Source organism: Sapajus apella, unplaced genomic scaffold, assembly GCF_009761245.1.
Source record: "Sapajus apella isolate SASKATOON/1434 unplaced genomic scaffold, GSC_monkey_1.0 scaffold96, whole genome shotgun sequence".
Lineage (NCBI taxonomy): Eukaryota > Metazoa > Chordata > Mammalia > Primates > Cebidae > Sapajus > Sapajus apella.
The window spans coordinates 5,345,796-5,364,632 of NW_022437036.1; the positions used below are offsets into that span (position 1 = coordinate 5,345,796).

General features: G+C 55.4%; 1 protein-coding gene across 3 annotated transcripts in view; it reads right to left on the minus strand.

Moving 5' to 3' along the window:
• Positions 1-659: 659 nt before the first annotated feature.
• NPEPL1 (aminopeptidase like 1) overlaps positions 660-18,837 on the minus strand; it is a 21,758-nt gene continuing 3,580 nt past the window's right edge. The window contains exons 4-12 of one of the 3 annotated variants that reach the window (XM_032257178.1): positions 15,279-15,368; positions 14,784-14,865; positions 12,931-13,073; positions 7,583-7,660; positions 3,402-3,502; positions 2,502-2,625; positions 1,965-2,141; positions 1,355-1,465; positions 660-909 (exon numbers count right to left, since the gene is read on the minus strand). In XM_032257178.1, coding sequence (XP_032113069.1) covers positions 751-909; positions 1,355-1,465; positions 1,965-2,141; positions 2,502-2,625; positions 3,402-3,502; positions 7,583-7,660; positions 12,931-13,073; positions 14,784-14,865; positions 15,279-15,368 — 1,065 coding nt within the window. In that variant the 3' untranslated portion in view covers positions 660-750. The remainder of the gene's footprint in view (positions 910-1,354; positions 1,466-1,964; positions 2,142-2,501; positions 2,626-3,401; positions 3,503-7,582; positions 7,661-12,930; positions 13,074-14,783; positions 14,866-15,278; positions 15,369-18,837) is intronic. The other 2 variants (XM_032257180.1, XM_032257179.1) reach the window with 2 other exon arrangements.

Below are 18,837 nucleotides of genomic sequence, written 5' to 3' on the forward strand. Positions count from 1 at the left end.
CTGCTGGGCTGTGGGGAGCTCTGGAGCCCTTAGCGCTTCTGCCTGGAGTCTGTGCTGTGTGCACCCAGAAAATCAAAACTGTCAGGAGTGCCAGGCCTAGACCCAGGCCCCTCGCCCCCTCCCCAGGTTCTGGGCTCTTGTCGTCAACACCAGGTTGACTGGCTGGGCCCAAAGCCAGAGGCGGTCTGGGAGAAGCAGGAGGCAGCCCTGACCTGCAGTCCCCAGGCGGGCTCCAGGACCCGTTTCTAAAATGGAGGGGAGGAAGAATGGCCAGGTAAGGGGTGGTGTGACTGTTTAACTGAACCTCAGCTGAATTCTGAGAGGCCAGAGTGTGATTTCTCTTGCCCTATAAAATCGGGTCCCCTGCAGCAAGTCAGCTCCATCTTTCCCGGGGCTGGGCTGGCTGGAGTAAGCTCCTGGCTCTCAGCCACGCGGGCACTCTGCACAGTACGTGGGGCTGCAACAGGGCACCAGGCAGGCAGGAGCCTCACCCCAGGGGCAGCAGTTTACAGAAGCTGCCTCAGGCCTGTAAGTAACAGAAAGAAGCCCCAGTGCTTCCCGGTCTCCTCCCCGTGGCCCACACCAAGCCCTAAGCTGTCTCCTAAAACTCCAACTGTTTCTACCACTACCACGGTGACGCCCAGAAAGACAAACCAAAACCCATCGGAAGGGCAATCTTTCAATTGCTTAAAATTAATCAGTGCAAAGTGAGGTAAAAGATCCCTGTGTGTCAGGGCCGAGGCAGAAGCCTCACACTAGCCTGCGTCTCTTGGAGTCCCTCCCCATGTCCTCCTCCTCGACGTCCACCTCGCAGCCCAGCGGGGACACCAGGTTTAGCAGAGGGTCCTCAGAGGCACGGCCGAAGAGCGCCAGCAGGAGGGCCACGCCGAAGCCCGTGGCTCGCTCACCCTGCAGGCAAAGGGTAGGACAGAGACTCTGGGCGTGGGGCTGCAACATGGGAGGGGCCTCCTGGGACCCCTGAACGTGCCCCACGGTCCCCTTCTCAGGAAGGAGATCCTGAGCACCAGCTGGAGCCAAGGGCCTTCCATGCTACTGGCCGGACAGCAGGCCGGGCACAGGTGGTGGGCAAGGCCTTGTGTGCTCTGCCCTAACCCGGGGAGCTCCTCAGGGTGGGGATGGGTGAGACAGAGGACCCGCAGCCCCCTGCAGAGGACAAGATGGCTAGGGAAGGGTAACACACAGCAGCCTCTCTGTTCCCAGGGAGGATGAGACCTGAGGGGGACAGTGGGCTGGAGGCTAGGTCACAGACACAGAATGTTTCTGATGAACTCGGCTGGCAGCTCAAGAGCCAGAGGGTGGGAGCAGCCCAGGCTGGTGAGGAGGGGACACTCACGGCGTGCACCGGCGCAGCAATGTCCAGGTGGACCCAGACTCCGGGCCAGTCGAAGCCAATGTGTGAGGCAATGAAGAGGCCGGCACAGGAGCTGGGGCTGTTGTCTCGGTCCTAGGGAGGCCGGGAGGACACGGGGCCCGTGGGTTGCTCTGGCCAGGCACTCTCCACCCTGCCCCATCCCCTCTCACTGTTGCTGTCTGCAAGGAGCCTGGGATGGCTGGGAGGGAGCCAGTGTGGGGAAGCGTCTGAAGCTGGGCTGGGAGGGCCTTGACCATGAGGCGAGGAGTCTGCCCCACCATAGGCCAACGGGGGAGCTGGCAAAGGGACTGATGGGGCAACTGAGTCAGACCCAAGACTGGGGAAGAAACCCCCAGCTGTGTGGCAAGGAGGCCAATGAGTGGCCCATGCCGCCTGGGACAGCTCCCGTGCCCTGACACCTGCCTCTCCGGCCCTTGTCTGCACTGCGGCTGCTTGTGGGGGGGCCCCAGCTCCCTGGGTGCATGCCCCACCCCGTGCAGGCCCCCCCCCCCCGACCAAGAGCAGGACTCTGCCTACCCAGCTCCACCCACGGGGCAGGCTCCAGGTTCCAGGCTCCAGGCTCCAAACCTACCGCTACCGAGTTCTTCATGTCAGCCACGGCTGAGGTGAACTCGCTGAAGTGCAGTTCGGGGCAGTAGACCAGCGGGTGCACCAGGTCCCCGCACTTCCTGCCGGCCTTCACGCAGGCTGCCTCCCACTCAGCACTGTTGGTGAGCACCGCAGCGTGGTACTTCCCTGTCGCAATGCCCTGGGCAAGCGGGAACCCGAGAAGTGTGCGGACGGGACGCAGGAGAGAAACACCCATGACAAAAGAAGGACCAAGAGGCAGACAGAGAAATAAGGGAGCCAGAAGAAAGAAGGTTGAGTTAAAAAGAAAAAACACAGGAGAGAGGACCATGGCCAAAGAAGGTGGTCCCGGCTCCGCGTCCAGCCTGGGCCTTGGCGCTGCCCACACCAAGCACGGCAGACGGCTCCTCCTGCCTCCTTGTGCCCAGTTAGGAAAAATCCTGAAGGCAGCCCCCACCCGCTGCTTTCCCCACCTCAAGGTCAAGGGGTGGGTGGGGTTCCCTGGGGCCACGGCTAAGGGGCGGATCCAGGCAACACTCACCTGAGCCCCGGTCAGGGTAGCCATGTCCACGATGATGTCAGCCCCTAGGTCCTTGCAAGCATACGACACACCGTCTGCCAGCACCAGCCTGCCCTCGGCATCCGTGTTGTTGATTTCCACTGTCCTGGGGTATGGTAAAGATCCCTGCTCAGGGACAGGATTCCCTGGGGCACTGGCGTGAGTCCCTTTGGAACTAAGAAGACCCTATTTGGAGCTGCCCATCCCTGTGGCTCTCTGAACCCTAATACATTCCCCCCACTGGGGAGGCTGGGATGCCCCCAGCCCCTACAGCAATGCAGTGCCTGGGTCAGAAGCAAAGGGCTTCCAGGTCACATCACTGCCCCACTGCTCTTGATTAGAGTGCCAGGGGCCAGCCATTTGGCTCCCCTGTGCCTCAGTTTCTTCATCTGTAAAGTGGGTGGCATGACCAGCTGGGTTGGCCTTCAGTACATTGTGCCTGGCACCTGGCAGATGAGGAGGAAGAGCAGGTGATGAGGGGAGGCACCCACTCAGGCACCATCATGTGGGGTTGGCAGAGAGGGCTCTTTTCCTCTGAATCCTGGGCCCCGAGCAGGGAGTATGGGGGTCAGGGCTTCACATGCCCAAAGAATTCAGGCCTAAATGTTGGAAAGGCCTGTCTGGTAATGCAAGGTAGACCATAAGCTCCTGGGCCAGGCACTGCAAGGGAGCCTCGAACCTCATCCCGGTGCCATGACCCCTCCACGTGCGGTGCCCCTGCTACCAAAGTTCCCAGCACTCAGGGAAGCAAGAAGCCTGCTGTCCGGGGGACCCCAATGCTGGGTCCCCTCCCGATATGCCTGGAGTGAGCTGGCATTGCAGGCCGGGGAGGGGTCGTGAGTTTCAACAGTGAACAGGGAGGAGCAAGAGGGCCAGACATACTTCCCTGAGTACAGCAGGTGGATGTCATCTGGCCTCGTCGCGTTGGGCCCCACTGAGTTCTCAGCCAAGCAGAACACAGCATGGAGGTTGTCTTTGAAACCCTGGTGGGAGAAATGGGCAGGGGCTCCAGTTGTAGGTCATAGGACAAGCTGGGGGCTCTCAGACCCACAGACAGCAGAAGACAGATGGCTCCAAGGTGCAGGGAGCAGAGTTCACCCTCCCTGCCATCCTGGGCACATATGGGCAGATCCCAAGGCCAAGGCTCACTGCTGGGGTTTCCCAGCCTCCCCTGCCAGAGCCCACTCACCGCAGTGGATGAGCCTGGGCACAGGCTGGGCTGTGGGACTCTTGGGCTGCATGGGCTGGGCAGTCATGAAGCCTCGCCAGCCTGTGCTGACGGAAGATGGCCAGCAGCCGCGTTCCCTCAATACACGCGCACATGTGCACTAAGGAAGAGCTCAGCCTTGTGGAAGTTTAGGTGTGAAGTTATAGTTTTCTGATGCCAAAATGGAAGCCATTTGTTCCCTGAGAAACGTGCGACCAACAGGTGGTGGCGGTTCCTGCCCTGCAGAGGCTCTAACGGCCCCCTGACCCCCAAGTGGGCCGTGCCCAGGCAGCAATGTCAAACGGAGTAGAGCTCCCAGACCCCTGTCACTGCCCTTCCTCTGCTCCTGGACAGGAATCTTTAACCAGGATACATCCTCCTAGCATGGAGCATGCCTTGAGGGCACACAGCTCTATAGGATCCAGCATCTCTCTCATCTCCTGCAACAGCCAACTCTTCCACCACCGGCACAGAGCCCTCACCAAAGGCAAACGCTTGGAACGGTGGGGCAGAGGCAGCCACCAGGGCAAGGAATGGTCATTGACAGAAACTGCAGCAGTGGTGCTGAGCGGGGGGCCGCTTTGAGTCCCTGAGACCTCCCTGCCCCGCTCAGTGGGGCAGGAGCTCTTTTTTGTGCCAGGCTTGGAGGGTCGATAACACCCCCAGAGCCCAGTGCCACCTAGCTCCCGGCATTTAAAACATTTTAAACATTAAAAAGTGTAAACATTTCATTGTGAAATAATTTCAAACTTACCAAAAAATTTGCAGAAATAGTCACAATAGGGCACAGTAGCTCACGCCCGCAATCCCAGCACTGTGGGAGGCTAAGTTGGGGGTGGATCACTTGGGGTCAGGAGTTCAAGACCAGCCTGGCCAACATGGTGAAACCTTGTCTCTACTAAAAATACAAAAATTAGCCAGGTGTGGTGGTGCATGCCTGTAATCTCAGCTACTCTGTAGGCTGAGGCAGGGGAATTGCTTGAACCTGGGAGGCAGAGGTTGCAGTGAGCCAAGATCGCACCACTGTACTCCAGCCTGGGCAACAGAGCAAGACTCTGTCTCAAAAAAAGAAAAAAAAAAAAAAAAAAAAAAAGAAATAGCCCCAAAAAATTCTTCAACACCCTTCACCCAGATTCTGCCAATGTTAACATCTTGTACAGCCATGGGACAACGGACAGCAGGTGCTAGCAACCACCAACACGTGACCATCATCTGTCGGGCCCACCCAGATTTCAGACATCCGGACCGGATCAGGCTGCACACCAAGCCTTCCTGCCCTGCCTGCTTGCTCTCCTTACTCTGGGCAACTGCACAGTCTGGCTTCGTCTGTTGTGACCTTGGCACTTTCAATGCTGAGTTTGTCTGATGTTTCCTCATGACTACCAGCAGGCCATGCATTTTTGGCAGGAATCCTACAGAAATGCTGTGTCCTTCCCTGTGTACTGCCTCTGGAGACACATCAAGTGGCTCTGTCCCTATCCTGGTGACATGCCCTGGGATACCTGGTTGAGCTGGGTCACTTGGAGACCATCTTGCTGTCCTGTTCCCATCCCACTCTCACGCTCCAGTTCCAGTGCTGTGGGTCACTCTCACCTGAAACGGGACCTGGCTGTGGGGTGCCAGGTGAGGACTTCCTGTTTCCATCACTACCTCTGCAGCCCGAAACTGGGATTCACTGTGAGAAACAGTTCTCCCCCACTCATTTATTCATTCAGTGATCTAGTCCTACCAGTGTGGACATGTGGATTATGGTTTTATTCTCTGGGTAAATTCATTACCATCAGGATTTATTCTGTGGCTCAGAAAGAGGCATATTCCTTTCTAAGAGACCAAAAGGATATGTCAAGGCCAAGCAGGACATTAGAGCTCACAGTGGAGCCTTCAGTCTGGAGCTCTTCTTGTGGCAGGGGGGATCTTTGTCTAGAGTGGGCGTGGGGTATCCTCAGCACCCCTCAAATCACAGGCCGCAGCACCCCTGGAGGTGGAGGAGTGCTGAGAACACTCATGACTGCTGCCTGATGAATCTGCGATAATTGCCAAGTGGCTTCCTGTGAACAGGGAATTAAAGCCCAGAAGAGTCTACCTGCTGGGGCAGTTCCCAGGCAGCCTGTCCCAGAGGCAAGACAGGCCCTCTGCAGGGTGAACGGCAAAGATGGCCACAGAGGGCTAGCCACACGGCTCCCCCAGAACCCTTTGCCCACCCGTGCCCCCGTGCCACCCCAGAGCAGCAGCTGCTCCTTCAGAGAGAGCTGCCTGATGAGCATCACACAGTTCGGTCCGTCCGCCTCAGCATCCTTCCAGGGAGCCCATCTGCCAGGGCCCTGGGGCCTGGGTGGAGGCAGGGAGGAGGACCAGGTATCGGGAGCCTGGGGCCACCCTGCCCCATGGCCTGTGATGCTGGGCCAGTCAAGAGCCTCCTCGAGTGCTGGCCGTGTCCCTTGGTAGTTTCTAACCAGTGAAGGACGAGAGCACAGAGGACACGTGCTCCTCCTCCAGCCTCTTCTGACAGGCGGCAGGTGCTCATGGAGGCATGGGGCTTGCAGGCTGCGTACAGCCGCAGCTGTGTGCTCAGCATGAGAGAAACACTCAGCCGTGAGCCCTAAGAGGCAGGTTCCAAACCTGTGCAGAGCACAGGTGAAGGCCTGCCAGCCCCTCCTGCCCAGACCACCTCACCTTGGTGCCCCAGTGTCCCCACCGGCTGGCCCTGTTAGCAGAAGCCCACCACGCAGTCTGGAATGTGCACAGCAAGCTAGAAAGCCCTGGCAGAATGAGCTCCTCCCTCCCGGCATTCTTGCTCCTCCCTCATGGCCAGGAGCAGGCTGAATGCCTGACCCTCCAAATCAGAAACTACTTGCCAGGGCCTTTTTGTTTTCCAATTTCAAGTTTACCCCAAGGAACTGGGTTGCCTGCCTGAGAAAGCTAGGCTAGGGAGGTAAACCTGGGCTGATGAGAGTCAGTGCACACTCTTCATTGGCCTGTTTCTTTAGACAGAGTCTTGTGCAGGCTGGAGTGCAGCAGCAGGATCTTAGCTCACTGCAGCCTCAACCTCCCAGGCTCAGTCGATCCTCACCCACCTCAGCTTCCCAAGTAGCTAAGACTACAGGTACCACACCTGGCTAGTTTTTAATTTTTTTTTTTTTTTTTTGTAGAAACGGGGTCTCACAAGGTTGCTGTGGGTAATCCTGAATTTCTGGCCTTCTAGCCATCCTCCTACCTCTACCCCCCAAACTCCTGGGGTTACAAGCAGGAACTGGCATCTTCACTTGTTTAATAAGCACTTCTTATGGTCCCAGGGACATCTGAGCTCCATGGGAAAGTCACCCAAGTCACCCCCACCCACCCCTATTTCCCTCGGTGATTACTGCCACTGAATAAGAGCTGAGCTCTGGGGCCCTGGCCAGGGAGAGAGGAAGGGACCCAGCCTGGCCGGGGGGTCCAGGTGGCGACCTGCTGAGACCAGTCACCAGAGGCAGCTCTGCTGCAGAGAAGGGTTTTTGGAGGGATACGCAGAACAACGCATGCTCCTGCCCTGAGCTTCTGCCGGCCACATGCCAAGTGGTATTGGCCAGGCTTCCTCACTGAACCCCAACGCTCATGGGGCTCTGGAGCCAGAGCAGGCCCCAAGCAGAGGACATGGCTGGACCCTGCCCTCGGGGCCTCCCAGAGCAGCCCTGATGAAGGCAGGAAGCTCTGGGGGTCCAAGAAAAGCTTGGGGGCAGAGGAGGGACAGGCCCCAGTGGGGAGACTCGGGAAGGACCCTGGGTGGGGGCCTGTGGCAGGACGGGTAGGGGAGAGGGGAGCACCCGAAGGGCACACCCAGGACAAGCCCTGCAGAGGCGGGTGGGGCCCCACTCACCTGCTTGATTGCGGCTCTGAAGGCCCCCAGGACAGCCGCGGCGCCCCCGCAGTCCCGCTTCATCCCTGGCATGGTAGTCTGTGGGTTGTACAAAGCGACCAGGACAAAAGTGAACTGTGAGGTCCAAGCCTGGCAGCAGTGGCCCCCCACCCCTACCCGGCCCCACACCAGCCCTACCTTCCCTAGCCTCCCAGGCCTGGGCTGCCCTCATACCAGGCCTCCTGGGCACCCACAGAGCTCATGAATCGCCTATTGGCCAAGCAGAGTGTTCTCCAGAAGCAACAGGGAGTCATGGCTATAGAGGGTGGGGCTCCCTTTTGTTTTGATAGAACTTTGGGGTTACCAAGTAGTAACTGTGTGGAGGGGGATCCCCAAGAGATGCCCGGAGCTGCAGGATCTGCCATGGCTCGGTTCTAACATAGCCACAGGGTTGCTTTGAAGCCAGGCACCCTGTCTCCAGTCCCAGGGCTACCGAGCGCCTGGGGGGTCTGTCTGCAGGGCCGCTCTCTCTCCAATCCTCTGCACAGCATGAGGAGGAAGCTGAGGTCCTGGGAGCCTCTGGGGCTTGCTGGAGGTCCCCGGCCAGTGCCTCGGGGACCTGGGTGGCTCACTTGCTTCCTGCACCCATTGTAGATTCCTACTCTGCTTATGGTGGGGAGGGGGCCTGAGGGGCCGCTGCTGTGAGGCAAACCTGCCCTGGCCACCTGCCACACCCAGGAACAGGGCCTAGCTTCCTTGCCCTGGCATTTAGAGGCCTTTACCACCTAAAGATCCTTAGGCTCGGCATTCTCTGCTCCTCATCACAACCTTGAACAGTGGTGAGGGTTGCTGTGAACTCTTCGCCAAAATCAGTCACATCCACCCCCCCAACCGACGTCACCAGCAGGGAGGACACCTGTCGCTCCCTCATTTTTGCTGCCAGGTGAAGAGGCTGGCTCTGCCCTCCTGCTAGTTCATACCTCCTGGTTAACCTGGGTCTAAAGAGGGGCCACCCTCCTCCCCCAGTGTCCACACTGTTTCCTGTCCGCTGGTTGAGAGTGTCATACATTTGTATATTTCATAGGTTCCCGACTTTAATTTGCAAATTCATATTTTAAATGAACAGCAGGTCCTCAGAGGTAAAGGTCTGGGTATGAAGTTTTCTGAGTGATTTTTGAACTCTTATCGTGTTACATGAGTCCTGAATTTTAGTGCAAAGTATTTTTAGACATAAACTGAGCTGCTTTTATAATTGAGTGGAAATGGCCCGTCTTTTATACTACTAAAAATAAGCCATCTCTTCTGAGCTACTCTGCGAGAAAACACAGGATTGTTTAAATGGAAAAACAGGGCCTCCGATCTGGAATCAAACCATGTGCAAAACAGTTCACACAGAAGTGCCTGGAAACGGCTGCTCACTATACACTGAGTCTCCCCGTCGCAGCTGCCAGCTCCTTCCCAGTTGCAGGTGGAGCCAGGACTGGGCTTGCAAATACAGCGCAACTGATTGTGCAAAGTTTCACCACTCCCATACGTTGTTTCTGTTTCTATAGAAGAAACCATTTTCAGAGTGATTTAAGATGGCCTCTGCCTTTTCCACTGGGCTGACACTGACACACTCTGTGTTGGAGGATCAAGCCACAGCCCTAAAGAGGTTGGGGAGCCACTGGATTCACTTCCATGCCCTCTGGGAAAATGAACCAATGCCAATTTCACGTTAGAATTTCCCTGCTGAAGCAGTAAAATTAATTTTTAAAAACTCTCAACCCTTGGGTATAAAACATATTCCATATTCTGTGTGACTCATAACATACTCCCGCTGCTGCTGCGGGCAGTGGTTAGTCAGAGCAGCAGCTCGGCCGTGACTGCTGGGGGAGCTCTGAGCTCCACGAGTCACTGTGCCCACCAGCACCACCTTTACTTAAAAGAAACACTGACAGACAAATGGCACTTAATTGGATTTAGGTATCTGGCAAATATTTCCCAGAAAAGGAACAAACTGAGCCTCTTACTTCCAGAAACAGCTGACGTTATTTATTGCCAATGGTATACATTTGAGCTTTTAAGCAAAAGTCAGAATTTTGAAAAACTTTCTCCTATCACCATGACAACTTCCTCATACTCAGTGACTTTTCTGATGAGATGAATGGTGATATTAGTGACTTTTTTGATACTATATAATGAAAAGTGTCAAAAATTCAAATTTCTGCAGAGCTCTGTGAACCAATATTTCTCAAGTGAACATACATATTACAAAAACCACATGTTCAAAGTTCAAGAGCGAACAGTAGATTTAACTGCCAGGGGGCACGAAAGTCTACTCGTGAGGCTTCAGATTCCACGTTAACACCAGCCTTTAAGAAACTACCACTTGGTGAGTTTTGGTATAACAAAGAATGTTCATAGTTAGTGAAAAAGGTACTAAAATCCTTTTCCCTGTTCCAACCATAAAATGTGCGAGGCCAGATTTTCTTCAACTCAACTGAAACAGCACATTTCCATAGACTAAATCAGAAGCAGATGTAAGTCTTCTATTAAGCCAGCCACTGACAGGATTTGTGAAAATATGCAACAATGCTACACTCTCAGTAAATGTTTTTGCATTTTGGAAAATAGTTATCTTCGTAAAATTACATTACTTATGGTAACATGCAGTGGATTTATATGTTATTTTTAATGAATTACACATATGTTACAAATCTCTCACTTTCAAGTAGAGTAAATATCAGTAGACATCACTCTTATACACAAAGCCTCCTTGGGGCTGATACTTGTAAAGAGTATAAAGGGGACCCCAATAATGCATTTGAGGCCTGCTGATCAGTCCAGGCTGATCTTTATCTGCCCTTGAAATCTTTGGAAATGGAGCTGTAATTTTTCTTGCAAAACTGGGAGCCTGGCTGGCTCCACCCAGCTTGCTTTTTGAGGAGTGACCATTTCTGCACAATCTGCTCTCGAGGCAGCCACTGGGGAGAATGCTCGCTGCGTTCCTGTGTCACACCAGGCCCTTGGGTGAGACTCTGAGCACCTTCAGGTCAGGATTTGGGTCTTTCCATCAATGGCTGCAGCCTCAGTGCCCACTCCACACAGTAACAGCTCAGGAAAGGCCTGTTGGTTGATCCCAAATCCACATAGAACAGCTCCAAGCGCAGCAGGGAAGATGGGTGGGTTTAAAATAGAAAACCAGGTATTGTTTTGCTGGTGCCAGAATGCCCAGCTATTCCATGCATTATGGGGTCTGCAGACCAGGTGGACCCCGCGGGATAGGCAGGGGCTATAGTCTCATTTTCAGAAGGTGATTTGGAACCATGGAAATCCCCCTACTCTCTGGCAGCTCTACCAGCCACCCTCAGACCACGGCTCCCCTGGAGGCTGTGCTGCTGTGGCCTCTAGGGAAGGCCTACGTGATCAGGTTTTTCCTTTGTGTTAATTTCCAGGCCAGGAGCTGACTTATTGCACAGGTGCACCCCACAGCCACATAAGAGAAGTCAGGTGCAACGATATTTTCCCTAAGTGACCAGAGTTAGTGCCACAAGCAAAAGAATGAATTCCCAGGAAGTCCAGCTTCTCACACTGGTCCACAACAAGCCGACATCAAAAACAAGCATCTGATCCAGGGAGAGGGTCCACGACTCTACCAGCCAGAATGTAGCAGCTTCCAGGGCGAGTGTGGGTACTGAGGGTGCGAGGGTGGGGGCAGACAGTACCAGGCACAGGCATAAGGGGGTGCACTATCTGTGGTGAATTTAGGAATCATAGTAAAGCGAGTAAAAGTCAGTTTGCTTATTACCATGGTGTGCTGGTATCTCTGAACAATGTCAACGATAACATATTCCTCCTCCAAAAACCTGCTGTTCATTGAAGTTTTAAAAATTGCTGGGGCTACCGTTGCATTTTAATCATACAAATAAAAGCTTCAAATTCGCCTATCTTCATTACTTATCCTGGAAATAACATTACATGGATGTTAACAACGACCCGACATACAGCTGGCCCCGACACTCATAGGGTCTACTCTCCACATTCCTTCTGAGAATCGCTCTGACAGTCAGGTCCTGTGGGCTGGCTCTGGGCAAAGGCGGGGCCTCCAGGGCCCATGATTTTCTAACTCTCTGTGTCAAAATAGAGGACCCAAAATAAAACACAAGAGCACGGGGACGGTAAAAATGATGATGCAGAATCAGGGTTCCTTCAGTTCCCTCATTCTGTGTGAACCCTTGGAGTTTCTGTGTCCAAAATGTTTTCGGTTCACAGATATCGGAAAGCCACAAGAAGCCATCCTGAAGAACTGAACACATGGACGGTGTGGTGACTGCTGGAGTTTACTGTGAAATGGGATTGTTAGGAATCTCTGCAAAAGATCCCGTATAAAGATTGCTCCTGAGTTTCCATGTATCTGTTGCCTCGTGATTGGAGCTGTTCAAAATCAAAATTAACAGATAGTATTCTTGGACCCACTATGAGTGAAGACAGACTCACAAACTTGATTCCTTTGCCTACTGAACACCCATTAGTAAAGAAGGTCAATTGAAATGAAACCATTGTCAAATCTGGAGATGCTAAGACTCAAAGCCAGAAACATTAATGCCAATATTGGTAGCTAATTCAAAGTTTAAAACACAAGGCCTCTGTGAGCCTTGCGGGCTGCTAGTTTTCAGTGTCTGGTCTGGATGTGCTCCCCACTTCCTCCAGACCTCCTGGGGCACACATTTCCCAGTCTGCTCCCTCCCTGTCCTAGGCCTGGTGTGTGGGGTGAACAGACAGAGATGGTGCGGAGGAGGCAGGCCTTGCTGAGGTGGACAGACTCAGCCATGATGGGGGCTCAAGTGCCTGTCCTCCTGGGATGGCAGGGCAGCAAGCCGCATCACGGGACTAGGACACCTCACAGGGATGTTCCCGGGTGACTCGCTTCTGTGCTGTCCAGATTCCCCTTGCTCTCAGGGGTCACGTGCCTTCAGAGGGTCTTGTGTGGCTGCCCTGACTGTTTTCTCGCAGGGGACCAAGGGCAGACTTGGAGACATGGGCATCCCTTTGCCCTTCCCTTCTTTGGACAAAGCCCCCAGCTCCAAGCCCTGCCTCCCTGGCTCTGCTTGCCCTTCCTTTGGCCATTTCCGGGGCAGCTCTCGGGCCCTGGCCAGGCTTTTGTTCCAGACCCTTCCGAAGGGTGGCCATGGAACCCAGAGGTCACGTGAAGTTGTTGCCCCAGCATGGGCACTGGCCCTTGGACTCTCCCTGAACCCACCCCAACCCAGAACCCCCAGAAATCTCACTGCCTCCCACCCTAAGACACCTCTGAGAGGGCTGGCTCAACCCAAACTGGGCCCCTCCACACTCCCAGGGCCCCCTGAAGCGCTGGCCCCAAACCTCACCTTCCCTTTGATGCTGAGGCCCCCAGTGTCATAGACGATGCCTTTGCCTACCCAGGCGATGGTCTGCGTGGCTCCCTCCGGGGTATGGCTGAGGACTGCCAGGGCTGGGGGGTGCAGGGCGGCTTTGCCAACCCCATAGATTCCTATGGAAAGCACAGGGAGAATGGTGTTAGGCGTGGGCTGAGCTGAGCGGGGAACTCCCAGAGGTTCCCAGAAACCCCCCACTCTGGCTGGCTGGTGTTTTCTCCTGGAGAGCCACACTACCTGAGCCTGGGGTTCCCTGCCCCCTCTCCTGCCTGCCCCTGGCCAGTGTGGGATTGGGGAATGCAAATTAGCTCCAATGCCTGAGACTGCAAACAAATTCTATGCAAAGTATTGTTAGGCAAGAAAACCCGCTGAGGGAAAAAATACTGTATCATTTCCAGAAAGAAAAGAACAGGATTGCAGAATGAAATGATCTTTGGATAATGCCTCAAGGCCCCACTTCCTGAATCCTTTGAGCACTCAGGGACTGTACCGCCCTTTCACACTGACTCCCACAGTCTCTGCACTACTGCCTCTTTGCTTTACATGACACATCTCAAGAAAGCTGTGGCCGTGTGTGTGCGAAGTCCATGCCTCAAAGCACTGCAATAACTGAGTCAAACAATCATAGCAACCATGATGAGAGCTAATCATGGCTGCCAGACAAACTCCTACTCATCCTGCAAGATCCGCAGCAAACGCCACCTCCTCTGTGAAGCTTTCCCTGACACAAGCCGCCTCTCCCTCCCCTTCTAAATGGCTTCTGTCTATGCAGACGCCACCAGGATGGCCCCTGTGACCCCACGTCTGGGCATTCATGTCCTTGTGTAGTACCTTCCCCTCATGGGGGCAGGTCCTAATGTCTCACTTCTAACCAGAGGAAAAAGGCAGAAGGGATGAGATACCACTTCTGGGATTAGGTTACAGAAAAAGATGGGAGTTTCCATCTTGTTGTCTCACCCTTTATCCCTATCTCTCGCTCAGAGACCTCGCTGGGAAGGTGGCTCACCCAGCATGGAACTGCTGTCTCCAGCTAATGACCTGTGAGACCCTGAGACCTGCTGGCAGCTGTTGTGAGCCAGTCTGGAAGCACATCGCCAGCCCCAGGCAAGCCTTTGGATGACTGCAGCTCCAGCCAACAACCTGACAGCAGCAGGCAGAGACCCCGAGCCCGGGGATGAGCCCACCCACAGCACTGTGCGGGGATATGCGTTGCTGCTTTCAGTTGCTATTTTCTGAGTAACGGAAACAGCCACCTTCCTCTCACCAGTCTATAAGCACCATGGGGCAGCTGAGTCATATTTATCTGCCCCTCTGGTTCCTGGGCAGTGAGGAAAGGTGGGTCTGGGGATTGGGGAAGGCCTCTCTGAGGAGGGGGCATCTGAGCTGAGATGCACTGGTTGAGAGGGCCTTCACCAAAAAAATATGTTGGGGGCAAGTATTCCAGCTAGGGAGAGCCATCTGCACACAGGTCCTGCCGTGGGCGTGAACTTGTGTACTCGAGGAACAGAAAGGCCCTGCTGAGCCAGTCCCGGGAGAAAGGGTGTGCAGCACGTGAGAATGCTGGAGAGGCTGCAGGCAGGGAAGGACTTGGATCCTGCAGCTTCCAGAATCCAAATCAGAGTCTGGCTTGCCGCCCCCCTTCTTCCCCAGGGATGGCTGCTTCCCAGGGTCTGGTCTTGGGCTTGGACACAGGCCGATTCCTTTCAGGTCACAAGCAGGATGAAGTTTGGGACAATGTTCCATGTGGCCTGCTGAGCCCCCTGCCACCTAAATGCCCCTGGCCACTGCCTCAGGCCAAAACCCACAGGGATGTAGCCCCCACCCACCTCCAAATCCTCTTGTCTTCAGTTCCTCATCCCGGATGATGGTTGGGACAATCCCCAGCTCTTTTCCAACTTTGTTAATCTCCTGGACGTGTTCATGGAAAAAACAACACAACACATGAAGATGGCTGGAAACAGGCGAGGCCGAGGCTGGGGCCAGGGAGGAGCTGCTGCCTGTGCAGGGTCGGGGAGCCAGGCTTGGGAGCCAGCTTCGCGTGTGATGAACCCCAGGAGAGGGGCTCACCCTCCACACTCCCATTTCCTGCAGCTCTGGCTGCAGGCCTGCCGAGGGGCCTTGAAGAGGAGGCTCTGTCTTCCCCACACACCCTTTCCTGAGGCCTCCTGGAGCTGGGCGGACAGCAGAGCTCCATCGAGGGCAGCTTGAGATTCCTGGGCCAGGTCAGGGTGTAGACAGCCCCAGGTTTCCTCTGGCTCTCTTGGGGGCCTACGATACCCACCCCAGCCTGACCCCACCCCTGGCTGGATGACGCCACAAACCTCAAGGAAGGTGTCGGTGTTCATCTCGTTGCAGGGTGTGTCCACGATGCGGGCTGCTAGCCGCACGCCTTCTGTGGCATTTGCTAAGCACTAGGAAAAAAGAGGCCATCACTGGGGGCCTGGGACCAGGCGGGAGGCAGATGTTCTCCGCTTGTCCATCCCCCAGGAACCCAAAGGAATCAGAGGCAAACGCCACCCACAGGGCTACTGACAGGGCAGCAAGGAGAGGGGGAGTATGGCTGTCCCTGCCTGCGCCACCCGCAGCAACCCAGGGCCACCAGCCACCTGTAGAAAGAATTTTCAGCACGGCTACCGCCCTGCATCTCCACAATTATACAGGAGTCCCCAGCCTGGGGCCCTGGCCTTTCGTGTCTAGGTCCTTTCCAACCCCCGGGTCCTGTTCCTTCCCTCATCCCAGCTACAGCTGAAGGTAGGTGGCCCTCACACCAGCCTAAGTGTGCCCTGAACTTCCCACCCTCACCTCCGCAGAGCCCACAACGCTCCCTCCCACCAAGGTCCCAGTCATCCTTCGAGGCATTTCTCATAGGCCGTCTACAACAATGGTTTCTCCAGCTCCTCCCCACCAAGCACAAGCACTCTCCATCCTGAGTGCCTGAATCTGCTGGCCCTCCAGATGCCCTCTCTCTGGCCTGCTGCTTTCCTCATGAGTCCCATGCAACTGTGTCACAAACTCTGCAAGACACATGGGGGCCTGGCTGCCCTAGTGCTGTCACTTGACATAGCACGGTTCTGGGCACAGTGGGGAGGGACACAGAGGCAGGTCTTGCCTCTTGGAGCTGACGTGTCCACCCAGAAGCTGAAAACATGGGCCCTGCTGGCCTGGTAGGACTTCAGAGCCCACATTCGAAGGCAGGGCAGAGAGGGGCATATGCACCAAAGCCAAAATCACACGGGTCCCAGAAATGCATCTTTCAGCCCTGGCCTTGGCCTTTCTTTGCCTTCTCATTCTGGGTCTCACCTCTGCCCTGGGAACCTTGCATTCTCTTAGCTGAATCTACAGGCATCCTTTCCCACCCTGTCCCCCACCATGCACCCCCAGGCGCAGAAGCTTCAGACAGCTGGCTGCTTCCTCGGCCTCCCTCGCTCACCACAAAGACAATATTAAGAGAAAAGCAGCGCTGTTTTGCGGGGGTGCAGGACAGCATCAAGTTTATCATCCCTGCCTCTAGTCTCATAATGTCAGGGCAGCAGGCGCCGGGTCGATACTGCCAGCCCGGCCACCTCCCCCGCCCTGCTGAGGTAATTAAACCCCAGAGCCTCAAAGGTAGAAACCTGGAGCTTGACAGCTCTGATATGAATGTGCCTGGGCCGTCCCTGCCGCCTGTCAGCGGATTTCTGTCTGTGAGGGCGTGCAGGGACCCGACAAGGACTGTCTGAGAAGTGCGTCAATGCTGTGTGACTCGCCTACAAGGAGGCCAGATGGCACCTGGAAGACCCCAGACCTGAGCGAGCGAGGAGCTCTGACGCAAGAGCGCTCCTACGGGAGGCAGGGGCAGGGCTGCAGGTGCCCTCCACCACCACACAGCCACGCCACACTGGGGAAGGTGAATCCCTTACCACGAGAGGAGGGCCACTCATTCTGTCCACACTTATGTGCACACCTACTGTGTGCCAGGCGCCATGCGAGACATTCAGAGACATCCAAGGGAGTCAAGCTCAGCAGAGACTCACAACACAGTCCCAGTCCCTGCTGCAGAAGAGGAGGAGGGCACAGGACGCTGAGGGGACTGGGGCCTGGATGGGCACTGGGAGTTTCTCACAGGGAAGAGAAGGGAGAAGCTGAGTATAGGCCACATGGGTGTCAGATGCTGGTGTGCTCAGGACCCAAGAGGGCTGAGTGGTGGTAGCCATGGGTTAACAGCAGCTCTGCCCCTGGCTGGCAGACCCAGTTAAGTCAGTCACTGTTGGCAAGCAGTTTGCTCAGCTCTAACATGGGGACAATAGGCCGCCTCTCACGGGGCTGTAGTGAGAATTCGGTGCACTAGCATGGGCTATGTGCACACTCCTGCCTCCGTGCAGGGCCTGGCAGCTGACAGCACTCAGAAGATGCCAGCTTGCACACGCCCAGGTGTGCCTTTGGAAGGCGAGTGAAGTGGGAGCTGGAAGGAGGCTGTCTGTGCAGGGTGACCAGGAGACTGCTGCCACAGCCCAGAACACCTTAAGGCATGGCACTGGGCAGAGCAAAGGCAAGAAACAGGACACACTGACAAGCTAGGACCAATGGGGTCAGGGACCACGGGGACTCACTGCCCCATGGGTTCCGTCACCAGCTGTTTACTGGGCCTTTGTCACGTGTGGGGTTGGGTGCTAGGATCACTGTGCATAAGACCAGGTCCCTGCCCTCTGGGGACCCCCACCCCAGCGGGGAGCACAGGAGATCAACAAAGATGTGACGTGTCCAATCATGATGGCTTAGCTGACGAATGGGAGGGTGGTGTTGGCCAAGAAAGCCAGGCCTCCCTGGGGGGCAAATGTGGGCAGAGGCCAGATGGACACCACGCAGGGCTGGAGAGGGAAGGAGCGGGAGCATGAGCAGCAGTGAGCTTGGCCAGTCTAAGGGACAATAGGAAGTCCACAGGAGGGAAGGGGCCAAGGGCAGCAGAGGGCAGGTGGGGGGAATCAAGGGTGACGCTTGAGCCCCCAGGTGGGATATGGTAGATGGCAGGCCTGAAGCTCAGAAGGAAATCCCTGAAGACAGAGAGAAGCAGCGGATGCTGGTATCTGGCCTAGAGAAGACTGGGCAGGCTGGAATGCTGGAGAAGCCGTGAGGGGATGCCAAGAGGTGGTGGGCAGTTTGGGGAGCAGTGGGAGAGAGGGGTGCCTCGGGATGGAGTGGCCACATTTCAAGGAGGGACAGCAATGCCCCAACTACCAGTCCGTAGAGAACAATGTCGGGATGGGGGCAAAAACTATGTTGCCGTATGTTCAGAGAAAAGAGGACTAAGAAAGGCAAACAGACTTTTTTAAAAGCTTGGAGACAAAGGAAAAGGAAAAAGGCGCTGCCTCGTGCTGGTGAAGGTGGAAACACATTCTCTCCTGGTAAGGAAAAGAATTCGGGTTGAGGGGCAGTGGTTACAGGCCTCAGAGAGGACACAGTGAAAGAAGTGAGGTGTGGACCAAGCCCCGGGTGGGAGAGCTCGCCTGGGTGAAGCTGACAGCCTTCCTGAGCCGGAAGTGGAGAATGAGCTCCAACACAGAAGAAAAGACAACGTGGGTGGTGCTGTAGGCATTGGGGCTGGAGGTGGCAGGCACAGACGCTGGGACTGCTGATGTGGGGAAGGGAACCTGAGGTCAGGACCATCCACGGATCTTGAGGTGGGAATCACTTCTGGCCTTGCCTCCCTCAAAAGGCTCATTCTCAGCATCAAGTGAAATAACACATGTAGAAGTGTTCCCTGTAAAGGGTGAAGCAACACACATGCACACACACCACACATATGTACACACCACAGATACATCACTCATGCAGACACACCACACATACCACACACTACACACACACACCACTCATGCACACACCCCACATACCACACATACA